Source organism: Morone saxatilis, unplaced genomic scaffold (genome assembly GCF_004916995.1).
Source record: "Morone saxatilis isolate NCDOM2014 unplaced genomic scaffold, NCSU_SB_2.0 Contig4, whole genome shotgun sequence".
Classification (NCBI taxonomy): domain Eukaryota; kingdom Metazoa; phylum Chordata; class Actinopteri; family Moronidae; genus Morone; species Morone saxatilis.
In genome coordinates, this window is record NW_023339984.1 from 786825 (window position 1) to 800211 (window position 13387).

A 13387-nucleotide genomic window follows, 5' to 3' on the forward strand; every position below is an offset into this window, starting at 1 on the left:
AGGCTACTAGCTGCTACTAGCATAGCATACCCACATCTCCCAACAGTCAAGTTGCATTATGGGTAGTGAAAGAAGAAGTGTGGGATAAAAAAGGCAATATCTCTGCTCAAAACCCACCCCTCTAACCAGGCAGGCCTTATTATAGATAATCCTTGGTTTGTTTTTTCATCTGTCGTGTCTCTTTTTTAATTTACCATCTTCCTTTTTTGTTTTCAATGCCATTTATGTTGTTGTTTTTTGTGTGTTGTTATGTTTATTTATTGTTGTTTGGTAAAGCACTTTGGATCTCTGTGTCAAAAGGTGCTATATAAATAAGTTTTTACTTACTTTACTTAACCTTACTCTGGTTCTGCTTGCATCGATATTGATTCTTTTTTTAGGAGGAGTGTCTGTTTTAAAGAAGGATTCAGCTCTATTACCAACATCAAGTTGAGAACACTGTACTCACTAAAGTTACTGACTGAAAAAAAAGAAAACTAGCAGAGCTGAAATGTGCTAATTATCTCCTCTTTGCAAAGGTAATGTTTGAACAGACGACTACAGCAAGTATAGCTTTCATATTCTCTTCCAACAAAATGTGTGATAGAACCTGGGCGTTTGTTTGCAACCTGACTGCTTGTGTTGATGCACCGTCAGTGAGTTGTTGGTTGGACAAACAGTGTGAGGCTCCAGATGTGCAGAGATATATTCCACACCCTTCTTATCTATACACACCACACTGAGGCTCATGAAGCTACTGCCAGTGAGACAAGTCATTCAGGAGCTTTAACCTGATCTTTAACCAAATTAACACCAACGTACTGTAGAGCACTGGTTGCGAACCTGGGAGTCTGGACACCCATAGGGCTTGCCAAAGCTACACAGGAGGTGGCAAGGCCTTATTGTTTTAAAGGGGTATAAGAAAACTTGGATATATATACGTAAAAAAATTCATAAAAACAAATTATCATTATACCTGTACTCTTTATTCATAGCCTAACCCTGTGCAGTTATATTTATTTCTACACCATGCCACTACCTCCTGCTGTGACCTGTGCAATGTTCCTTATCAACCACATCTGTATATAAAAAGCTGTATATAGTGTACATGTTAATCTTATTCTGTTTTTTCTATTAGATCTTGGATTTTTCTATTCTATTTTTATTTAATGTGTATTTTTTATTTCTATTGTGTTGTGTTGTATCTGGAGCTGCTGTAGCGAGTGAATTTCAACAGTGTGAGATCAATAAAGTCTATCTTATTTATCTTAAGTAAAAAGACGGTAAAGACCTGAACACAAGCTGTATTCACAGAGCGTTCACTCTCTGATAAATAGGCTTGTCCTGCTGTAGAAAAGTAATTTAAACAAGCAAAGAGCTAATAGAACAATGGTGACGCAACAGGGAGACGAAAACACTGACTTTAAAAAAGAAGCCTGTTAAGTATGTATGATTGTTAAAAAATATATATAATACAGACAGAGAATTGTAAAAAAAAATATGAGGAAAGCTAATTTTACACAAACCTCCTGCAGTTATTGCATTGACTAATTAGTGAGAGGTCAATCTGGAGATTTAAATGTAAACATGATAACCAGAAGACGGCACCCATTAATGTGTAACGCATGGGAAATCAGTTTACTCAACGATAGAGAAACCTCCCAACCTTTCTGCTCTTTAAGAGCAGAAAGGTTGGGAACCACTGTTGTGGCGTGGCACAAACGTGGAAAACAACCTCTTCCCTCAGACCTGGACTGCAGCTGTACATTAGTTAGTTACGACACCTTGTGGTCAGTCTCATTCCTGCTACCTGTTTGTTTAAGCAACTTCAATTAAAAAACTTTTTAAGGCCTTTTCAATGGCTAACAGGAAGAAATAAAACACCAGAGACACAGTGAAAAAGGTGTCAGTGCTAGGTTGCATGCGTTACCAGTCAAAATGCCACAAAAGTACAAAAGGTAGTGTGAATTATCCAGACAGCTGTTGTCCTCTGTATGTGGAAAGTGAAAGTTTTCTTCCTGATGTAGCTATTTATGTAACTATTATACTACAATGAGGCTGAAATAAAAGACATTTTCAATGAGAAGAAAAAATAAAAAACCCTCCCCTGCTTTCTCAAAAAAGTCACGCAACCCTACCTTTAAGAGGAAGTTCCCCTATGAATAGGGCTGTGTATTGGCAAAAATCTCTTCATATGATACGTATCACCATACAGGGGTTATGAAACTTTATAGTTTCGCTCAATTCCTGGATCCCTATGGGATCATGATTATACAAATACATCTAAAAGTCTGTCCGAAGGCAAATTTCCCAAAACTACTGTATCTGTAAACTATCTAACAAAATCACAGACATTCAGTCTAATGTGATATATTTTCACTTTCATTCTCCCTCTGCGCTCATGATATAAAGCCATAGAGACAATGAGCAAACAATGTATCTGGTTTTATCTTAAGTTATATTGTTACAGGTTGGAGGAGGTTGATTTGAAAAGTGTGTTCATGTTCATCTCATCAGCAGCTGACACAGTAAAGCCTTTGCATTCAAGTCCCAATGTGCTCTTTACCAAATGTATGACCACCACATATACACAAACTAAATGATCTTTGTATAATTTATTCCAACTGGTGCTCAGTAACGTAACATTAGTTCTTCATGGTTCTTTCCTGCAACCTGACTGGATGCTATCAGATTGGTTCTAACAAAGTGGATCTGGAAATTAAGTGTTAACTTTCTGGGAATTAATACTGTTAGTTAAATCAGGATCAGGGGAAATGAATTGATTTGTGAAACTCTTATTAAATAACACCCTTAGGGTTTTCAGTGGGAATGTAAGTTATAGTAAGTATTTAAATTTTTTTTATTTGAGGCCAAAAGGTGAGTCAACCAGAAAGTCCATTTGGGTGGTTTTTTTTACAGTACAAGTTCCTGGGGTTTTTGTCTCTTTTTTTTGTGGAATTTGTCGTGAGGTCTATAAAGTTTGTCACCATGTGAACTTGTGGGAGTTTTCTGAACTCTCAATACTTCAGTCCTTAAACCAGAATTCTTTTTTGAGTGTTTTTCCTCATTCCTTAAGGCTATTTTCAGTGTTGTCTTAGTATTAAGCTGTTTTTCACTAGCATTGGCAATAGGCAGGGTTTTACCAGAACAAACATTGAACTTACTAAGGAGGGTTTTGGGGCAATTTGAAGCATAAAAAAGTTATTTTTACACATTATTTTACGCTTTTTTCATAATACCCCTCAGAAAAAAAATTTCACCAACGGGGTGACTCAGTTTTTCAATTTCACAATTTTATTTGTAATAGCGCAAATTCATAACAGAAGTTATCTCAGGACACTTTTCAAATAGAGCAGGCTTAGACCGAAAAATCCTTTTTAACATTTAACGAAGACCCAACATAACCACCTTGAGCAGCACTTGGCCGACGGGGGCAAGAAACTGCAAAACTGCCTTTTTTAACAGGCAGAAACCCTAGGACAGATCTTTCGCCTCTAGGTGGTTGGTCATCTGCCTTGACCAGTTGGGGGGGGACTATTTAACGTTTACAAATTAATAGTAAATGATCGATGAACCGATCACTGAAAAAATAACAAATGGACGATTGTCAGCAAGCAACGAATTTGAGGGGACAGGCGAAGTAGCGACCAACAGTAACTGTTAGGCAATAATTAATAACTTAATAATCTTAATAATAGGTAAAAAAATTATTAATCATGAAATTTTAGCAATGTTAAAGTTCCAAGGCAAGGACCATGGGGCAAGAGGCTCCTCCAGGATCCCTTGAGACTGCAGACGGATAAAGCAACAAAGAACCCGGGAAGAAGTGGGAAGTTAGTAAACAATGCATTATGGGACATGGAAATGAGTTTAAGAAAGAGAAGAGCAGAGGAACAGAGAGGAGTCAGTGCACCAATGGGAAAATCCCCCCGATAGTCTTAAGATACTAGAGCCAAGGTCTGTCTGAAGGTTTTCTGCCGTTAAAAGGCCGTTTTTTTTCTTGCCTGTCCCGCCAAGTGGCCTTGCCCTCATTGGTGGTACTGGTTTTTTTGGGGTCCCTGTTAAAATGTTTAAAAGGAAATTCGGGTTCCCCCTAGGACTGCTCTAATTTGGAAAAAGGTTGTCCACTTGAAAAAAGTAACTTCCCTGTTTAGAATTGGCGGCTATAACAAATAAATTGAATTGAATTTGAATTGAAATTTTGTAAAAAATTTAGATTTAATTGAATTAAATTTCAATCGGGCTTGATCGATAGAATTATTAACTTGCGCATCATCTTGCCATAGCATGGGGAAGGGTTATGGAGTTTGGATTTTCCCTCAAATAGTGTTTTGCCTAAAGGGAGCATATATAAAAGTAAATGGCATTTGGTCCAAGTAGAACTTGTGGAACTCCCATTGATTATGTAGTATTTATTGACATTCATCTTAAACATGTAACAACCTGGTGAACGATCTGTATAATTAGGAACCTAAACCAGCTTAGTGCGGTTCCTTTAATGCCAATTTTGATGCTCAAGTCTCTGTAAAAGAATTTATGGTTCCAATGGTGTCAAATTGCAGCACTAAGATCTAAATAATACAAGTACAGAGACAAGTCCCATTGTCAGAAGCAATTGTGCTGTTGAATGAATGAAATTCCTGACTTGAAAATCCTCAAATAAAATTAACTCCTGTTTGCCGACTATTTAATTTCTAGAATTCTAAGAGAGAAGGGATGTTAGAATGGGTCTAATAGTTAAATACTAATGCTAAAACCCCTGGGTCGAGAGTGGGCTTTTTAAAGAGGGTTTAATTACAGCTACTTTTAAAGGACTGTGCTACATATCCTGATATAACCAAGATTAGTCATATTCTTTAGTAAGTAAAGTGCCAATTAAGGTTAACGACTTCTTTTAAGCAAGCCTATTTTGGGATGGGGTCTAATAGACAGGTTGATGGCTTTGATGAAGAAATTAATGAGTTAAACTGGAATGAGACTTGAATACAGAAAAAAATTCTAAATATTATCTGATGGTTGCATTAGTTAAAGTTTCTTTATCTTTGGAGAGCCTCCACTCTTTATTAAGGGGTATTTGGGTGGACAAATTTTCTCTCTTAATAGTAATAATTTTATTATAAAAAGAAAGTTCATGAAGTCCATTGCCTACTTAAATTTATGGGGGATATGGTGGCTCAATAGAGCTTGTGTGACTCTCCTGTCAAGCCCTGGCCCTACAGTGCTGAAGAGGAACCTAGGGTTTTTCTTATTTTTCTCCTATTAAGTGGGCTTGAGTAAAATAGGCTCCTCCTGGCATTACGGAGGGCCTTTCTATAATTCTTTAAGATCCATTTTTTTGCCAAAATCAAGCGGACACTAATAATTTCGAATTCGAATTCCGAAGCGCGCCAATTTTCCTTGTTTCTTGTTTGAATTGGTGGAGTTTTGGTGGTTTATACCAACGGTGCTAGTTTTCCTATGTTTATTATTTTCTGTTTTCTAGGAGCGATAGAATCTAATGTTTGAATCGCGAGGAAGCCCCTGCAGCACTATTACAGTCATGTTGTGTACGGTCTGCTCACCAGACCGTGGGTGGGTAACCTTACAATGAGAAGGTAAGGGTTACTCATGTGGACAAAAATCAGCATTACCATCGAGTACTGGTCCGCTTCAGTAGATGGTGGTTGAATATTCCTAAAAACTGACCACCTCAGTCTGCAGTATGTTGTTGGAAAGCTAAACATGGATATTAACATGAGAAATAATTCAGTTAAGCTTTACATTTAAATTCAGAGCGAATCATTTCAATTCACTTGGCTGGTGGCGCATATATGACTCCACAGAATTTGATCAAATTGGACGTAGTGTATTTGAATACTGAAACACCTTAATGTCAGAAGCTAAAGGGGTGTGAACAGTTTCCAGTTGTAAAGGTCAGGTGGTTTCGGGAGTAGAGGTTCTGCGTGGGTGGGGGTCAGCGGGCCGACCTGACAACAGCTCTAATGGAGTGGAGGAGACGGTACAGATGGACTGGGAGTACTGGGGCTCTTCCTCAGTGTTGTCATCACTCATCGTCAGTTCGTTGAGATAGACGCCTTCCAGCTCAGTGTACTGCGGACCAGAGAAAAGCCTCATCACCGCGCAGACCTGGGGAACTTGCAGGACAGTATCCTTTAAGGTAATGATCACCACCAGGCCCACCAGTAGGTAACCTGTGCAGAGAGAAAGATGCATTATTGTTCTGTTCTATTCAACAAACAGGGTCAAGGTGCTCCTATTGTGCACATTGGTTCACTACAAAGGCTCTGCCACACTAAATGAAACCAAACCTTAATTATTATTATTGGTAATACCGGTGTTTACCCTACTATTTCATGTCAAAATAGTTGCTATGAAAACAATCCATTAAAAAAAAATGAAAAATGGAATAAAAATGAAAAAACTAACGGGTTACTGACACCTTACACATCATCATTTGAAATAATAATATTGTGATATACAGCTTAAAGCTGCACGTGGTAACTTTAAAAAAAAAAAAAAAAAAACTTTTAGTCATATTTGCTGAAACTTTCACTATATCCCGACAGTAGTACATGAGACAGATAATCTGAATGAAAACAACCAATCAGAGCTGAGAAAGATAGTTGAGTATCATTCCCTAGTCGTCAAATGCTGACACTTTGGGTACTACTGTCAGGATATAGTGAAAGTTTCAGCAAATATGACTAAAAGTTATTTTTTTAAAGTTAGCTTTAAAGTCAGACATAAACCCCACTGTTTGTTCTCACTAGCAGTCTGGATTTGTAAAGTATGGAAGTACATCCTCTTTATATAAAATGGTGATCTATAACCGTCTCATCAGATGTTTATATGGTCTAACCTCTTTTAATGCAACATACTTTAGAACCCTGCAGACTGATATTGTTGCAGTTATAATGTAAGTTAATTCACAACAACACATTTAATCAATATAATGTATCATTTTTACACTGGCTTCCATGCTTTAGAATTGATTTTAATTACTAACAAGGCCCTAAATGGTCTGACTCTCCAGTATATTACGGATCTTTTATACCCGTACGACCCTGCTCACACTTTGAGATCCTTTGACAGGGGCCTTTATCTGTTCCAGACTCTTGGCTGGACATTAAAGGGGACAGTGCTTTTGAAATAAGAGCCCCGAGGCAGTCAGTGACTCCTTTCAAATCAAAGCTCAAAACATACTTATATTGCACCACCTTCTCTGATTCTTGTTTTATCCTGTTTAAGTTTTTCGGTGCTGTTTTTATGTGTTTCTATGCCATTTTATGTGTTCTTTGCTTTATTTGTGAAGCATTCTGTAACTTTGTTGTGATGCTATATAAATAAAGATATTATTCTTACACACTCGCAGCACGACTCAAACATGATCCTTCTACTTACATGTGGTGAGTAGTTCTATGGTCTCCCTGGCCGTTGGGCCCCAGGTCCTCCCCAGAGAGTCTCCTCCCTGACCGACAGTGCTCAGGACAATAAAGCAGAAAAAAAGGGCGTCCAGGAAGCTCCAGTCTGGCTCTGCAGCGCAGACCAGAAGGGCGGGGAGTAGGAACAGGAGGGACATGACAAGTGCAGAGAGGAGGCCGGCGTGGACGAGGGCGGCCCGGGCGTAGGGCATACCCCAGTAAGTGCACAGGTGGTGGACGGGAGCGTGTGTGACAACGGGGAGGAGGATGTTGGAGAGGAGGGTGAGGAGGAAGAGGGTGAGGGGGATCCCCAAGGTGCAGTAGAAGATGCAGAAGAGCTTGGCCTCATATGATTTGGGGGTGTAGGAGTCTGAACCTGAGGAGGAGTATGACAAATACAGGAACTATTCTGGCCTCGATCGATTCATTGTTGAGTCTATACCACAATGCTCCAGAGCCCAAAGTAACAACAAACAGTCTAAAACCTAAAGATATGAAGTTTACTATCCCAGTAGGCTGAGAAAACCAGCAGACACTCACATTTAAGAAGCTAGAACCGGTATGATTTAAAAAAAAAAAAAAAGTCAAACTCAAATGATTAATGGATCTATTTAAATCTACAACTCTACAGACTTCCATTGTAATAAAACTGATTGGTGTGTCTTATCCACACTTAATTCATTATTAAATGAATAATGATAGTGTGACTACATCTAATACCACTGTGGAATACTGTGGAAAGATCTCCACTAATAACAGTCCTGCAGTCCTTGAAACTTAAGTAGTAGTATATTGAGTACTATAAGCAAGATTTACTTAAAGGTCCATTGTTTAACATTATTGAATGACTGTCAGAAATGGAATAGAATATCCATAGATATGTTTTCATTAGTGTATGATCACCTGAAAATAAAAATCATTGTGTTTTCGTTACCGAAGAATTAGATGTTTATATCCTCTTCTGTTTCATGTTGAACCACCATGTTTCTACAGTAGCCCAGAAAGTACAAACCAAATGCTGTCTCTAGATTAGGGCGTTTCTTGTGTTGTACACTGCTGGATGCCACTAAACCCTACACACTGGACCCTCTCCCTCTGTAGCTAAAACTGTTCATCGTAAGGTAACAAAAACACAATGATTCTAATTTTTAGTTGATTATATGGAATGAAATGGGAAAAGATCAATAATTATTATTGATAAATTATTATTGATCATGATCAATAATGAAAATATTGACTAGCTGCAGCCTGGTTTAAGATATCTGCATTGAATGCATCTTACCCATGGTGGTCAGAGTGACAATGACAAAATAAAGTGAAGATGTAAAATCATAGCTCCTCTCCTCAGCGTCAGCCTTCAGAACGGCTACATCGCTGCGGTGAGCGGACAGAGCCTTCCCCAGCAGCTCCCTCAGCCCGCTCTCCTGCACACACGGGTTCTCCTGCAGGAAGGAGCGAAGCAGCTCCTCCACCTCGGCCCTCAGCTCCCTTTCCACCGGCTTCTCCACGGCCATGAACACCACACCTCCCAGCACGACGAAGAGCAAGTAGCAGAGGACCAGGCAGGAGAGCGCGTTGACCTGACAGAACAGAGCCAGTGAGGACGTGAGCCGGGACATTGTTGGTCCTCTCTGCTCTGTTTCTCTGCAGACTGCAACCAGATACTGAAGGATAGTTAGGCTTTAAATATTTAGAAAGCTACAGCAGGTCGGACTCAGCCAGAGAAGAAAACAATTGTGAATTATACAAGCCAGCCAGGTTTCAAAACTACAACAGATATTTTTATTCTATGAAAACAACAGATGTTCAAGATGTCAAACAGCAGTCCTATAAACTGTCCTCAGCAGGTATTCAGTCAGGGAGGAATAACCACTCTACCCATCACTCCATACTCCATAATTTCTAGTCTCTCTTGTGTGTGGGATCCTGTTACTGACACTCTGATGAACACACAGGCCTTTTTCCACCAACAGGGAATCGACTGCATTCCGGTTCAAGAACCTAGTTTTGAGCTGTTCAGAGCATTTCACCAAAAGCAAATTGGTTCAGAGCCTGAAAAGCTGGCACGTCATATTCTGCAGTTCTATGTGCATTGTACAGCGCCCTCTGTTGATAATGCATCTGCTTACTGTGGTTCCACTCAAAACTGGTGGAAATGCAGACTGGCTGCTAGATGGCACCATGGTTCTAAGAATCTTAAACAGAACTGGGTCAAGAACCAGAACTAATTTGGTGGAAAAGGGGCCACAGTGGAGCATTCAGCAGATAAAGAGTTGGAGGAGACTAAAACAACAACAACAGTGTGAATATTGGACTTCCATTCATTGGGTGGACATGAACATGACTCCAAATGATGCTAACAGATTCACCATATCAACTTAAAAAGGTGACAATAGGTCAGTGTTGTGTTCACAACTTGTTTCAGTGGCCAAATAAATGTAATCAAGAAAACATCTTCAACACACATAATAATAATGTTAATAATAATATAATAATTCTCATTCAGAAGCAATTTGACAACACGTGTGCAGTGGTGTAGTGCAGGGTATTGTCTGTCTGCATTGGGTATACCCACTTCTAAATCCCTTCTGATGTGCATCATTCATAGCTGTGGATGGAGAAAGGAATAAAGGAATAAAGGAATATTTTACTCAAAATGTATAATTATGTAGTTTCTCTTCTGTGGCTAATTTGATAATGATCCTAACAACCTGAAGTCAAACACAAGTTCAGTGACAATGTGCAAATACTACTGCCCCATTTCTTGCTGAATTAAATATGCAATAGTACTCTTACGTGTCACTGTTTTTAATGCAGAGTATACCAGCTGCACACCAGCACCATTGCACACATACAGGAAACTGCCATTATTGGTGACACTAGCTAACATTAGCATTTTTAGTACCAACGTCTCTCCGCAAACATGCTGTTCACACAGTGCATGTCTGTACGCCATTATCACATTTGCAAATGTGTTTATTTTGCTTGCATTATATTTATTTAGTTATCTATTTATTATGCTGCCCTATCTGATGTCAAAGTGAAAAATGTTTTCTTGATTGACTTGCCTCCTGGCTCAAAAGCCAAAATATGAAAAAAACTACATGTACCCTGATTTTATTGTTGTGGTCCATGCCAGCATCACTTCATATTAAAGCTCATATATGCTGAGTTTTTATGTAGTAAAAAGTTTGTTTGTAGAAAAATTAATCACTCCTAGTGAAAACTGGGGCAGTTTCAGTGGGTTGTGTACGTAGGTGGAGTGGTGCTGGACTTTGCTGTCCACCACTGTCTTCTTTGATACCACCACTGGAGGGTGCCAAAGTCAGACATTTTCAAATACTACGTATAGCAGCTTTAAATCAGTTGGAATTGACCATAAAGACTTGTGTTGTCTCAGTGTCTACAGTCCAAATATTGTTCTCCACCTTGATAAGAAATCTGAATCCTTGCAACTTGAACTATGAAATATCATAAAAGCTGAAAATGTGAACATGGGTCTGTAGCTCTACAGTCTGAAGCTCCTCCCTAGAGCGGCAGATGTAGGGAGTAATGGGAACACGCCCAGCGGCGTACAGGTTTGCCCACCCTGCCGATGACAGGCAGTTTGTGAGCGTAGGCACGTGGCGGGATGGCAGGAAGAGGTGGAGTTGGGGCGAAGGTGGTCTGGAAGGGGCGGCGGCCTTGGCAACGGCGACCCATCTGCCGCCCGCCGATGAGAAAGGCGAACACCGGGATTCCAGTCTGAGGGGAGGTGAAGCGGGCTTTGGGGAAAACGTCGCGAGACAGACCAGCCGAACGCTGGCCTGAACGCGATGAGGAAGATCTGGAGCGCTGCACAGAGGAGGAGGAAGAGGAGGAGGAGGAGCGAGCCAAGGACCTGGAGGAGAGAAGGAAGTCAGCTACATTCAGCTCTGCAGACACAAACCCAACAGTTCAGCTTTCACAGAGGGTCAGACTGGTTTACCTTCCAGGTCCGGTAGCTGCCAGGCTGGGTGGGGGTGGATCAGTGCGGGGACTCCCATCCTGCCTGGGGCTGATGTTGAGGTTGGCAGTCAGCTGTGGCATCTTTCGGGTGGTATCAGGGTTGGAGGCGAGGCCAGGGGGTTCCTTCCTGGCATCCCCGAGCTGGGACGGGGTGCAGGGGGGGTAGCTGCCAAAGCCGGGACCTGTACTGAACCTGACGGCCAGGCTGTCTCCGAAGAAAGAATAGAGCTCGCAGTACATGGCGGGCAGAGGGACAGGGGTCCACTCCTCCCAGGGACAGCCAGCCCCGCCCGCCTGAAGGTGGCTGGCGATTCCCAGGGCAGCCTCTGACAGGGGCTCTGGAGGGGGGCTCAGGCCGGGGGAGCTCACCCTGTAGCCCATAGTGCCCGCCACAGAGCCCGGCTGACCACTGGAGCCTCCCTCTGCCGGCTGAGACAGAGACAGAGCCTTCATCTTCAGCAGGCGCTCCACTGCCACCTGCAGGACAGACAGGGGAACTTACTGACTGCAAACAGCTGCAATGCCATGTGGGAAATTCATTTAATATCAACATCCAACATTGCAACATTTTAGATATATGAGAAACTAAGAAAAGCATAATGATTTAACTAAACTGTACTTAAAACCTATAAAACTTAAACCACACGAGCATGATGTAGTATAATGAACAGGCTATGCTTACTATGCATATGCTGTATATACTATAAGAAACACTGGTGTAAATGTCAGTGCTTGCAAAAACTAAAGTGATGACTACCTAGCAGTGAGGATTTTGCCTAAAAATCAAATCCAAACAGGAGTGTTGTAGTTGCTGACTGTAAGGACTGCAGTACTGACCAGGATGGCTCCATACACCTTATGTCCATCTGCTTTGACCTGGGCATTGGACACAGAGTAGTCATCCAACACAGCCTGGAGGTTGGCCCAGTAGGCAGGAAGGTGTGGAAAGAGCACCCTCTCCACAGCCTGTCAACACAAACGTTTTAGGGATTCACAGCTTCAAAGACATTTCTGGTCAGAGAAGCACAAAGCAGTCAAAGCCATATTTAATACAAGAACACCTTTCCATTTACACTTTTACTTAGACTTACACTTTTAGGAAAAACTGAGTTTCATTCAGGGCCCTTCAGCAAACATTTATTCTGTGTCCTGTGTATCTTCTTGTAAAAACTGCCTCCCGACTCCCCCACAATAGAGGAATGGACAGTAATTCAAAGTGAAAATCTATACTTTGAGGACAAACATCTACAAATATATGATATTTGGGAATGTGTCTCACACATACTGATACAATAATCTGTCTGTGTAATGGGAGTCATAAGTCTCAATCACACACTTTCTCAGTGTTACTGGTAGGTATGCTGGTGTTTGTTGTTTGTTTTCACCTGATAACATGAGCTGGGTAGAACATTTTCTGAGGGAATTTGGCACTTTTTGTAATACACCTATTGGACTGTATTGCATACTTGTTGTCTTATTTGTAATCCATGTTGACTGTGGTGAAGCCAAAGACAATTTCAGGCTTCCTACTCTTCTTACATCACATTTCCCAGGAGTTGCTAACAAACAGTCATATAAGCTGCAATATTGGGCAACTTGACTACATTCATTTGGCTACAGACCCTAACAGTTCAAATAAAGTAGAATTTATTTTATTTGACAGAGAATTAATCTTCTAGAAAAAAAATTGTTCATCACTGTGCATCTATTTATCACAGCAACAAGAAATGTGATCATTAACAGGCTGTATATGCATGGAGATATAAGAATGTCACATAGACTTGATGCAGAAAAGATCACTGCTGTCAGTTCCACTTTACATCTGGTAAACCTACTTTGAAGTGTTATACAGCTTGTCCTTCCAACAGTCGAGTTTCAAACAGAAAACACACCTAGGTTTACATAGGAGATCTAAAAATTCTAACATTTCTAGGAAATTTGGTCATTTTAATCAATTTCCATGACTGGAAAACTAGTCTTTACATTTCCAGCTTTTCCAG

At 40.5% G+C, this 13387-nt stretch overlaps 2 protein-coding genes across 5 annotated transcripts in view; both read right to left on the bottom strand.

Moving 5' to 3' along the window:
* Positions 1 to 5647: 5647 nt before the first annotated feature.
* Positions 5648 to 9025, bottom strand: LOC118338280 (potassium channel subfamily K member 1). The gene is made up of 3 exons (XM_035675567.1): positions 8683 to 9025; positions 7381 to 7776; positions 5648 to 6170 (listed from the first exon to the last, which is right to left on the bottom strand). The coding sequence occupies exons 1-3, from the start codon at positions 9017 to 9019 to the stop codon at positions 5893 to 5895; spliced, it is 1011 nt and encodes a 336-aa protein (XP_035531460.1). The 5' UTR covers positions 9020 to 9025; the 3' UTR covers positions 5648 to 5892.
* Positions 9026 to 9165: 140 nt separating this feature from the next.
* taf6l (TAF6-like RNA polymerase II, p300/CBP-associated factor (PCAF)-associated factor) overlaps positions 9166 to 13387 on the bottom strand; it is a 7390-nt gene continuing 3168 nt past the window's right edge. For all 4 annotated transcript variants that reach the window (XM_035675397.1, XM_035675394.1, XM_035675393.1 and 1 more), the window contains exons 10-12: positions 12225 to 12353; positions 11368 to 11864; positions 9166 to 11280 (exon numbers count right to left, since the gene is read on the bottom strand). In XM_035675397.1, coding sequence (XP_035531290.1) covers positions 10929 to 11280; positions 11368 to 11864; positions 12225 to 12353 — 978 coding nt within the window. In that variant the 3' untranslated portion in view covers positions 9166 to 10928. The remainder of the gene's footprint in view (positions 11281 to 11367; positions 11865 to 12224; positions 12354 to 13387) is intronic.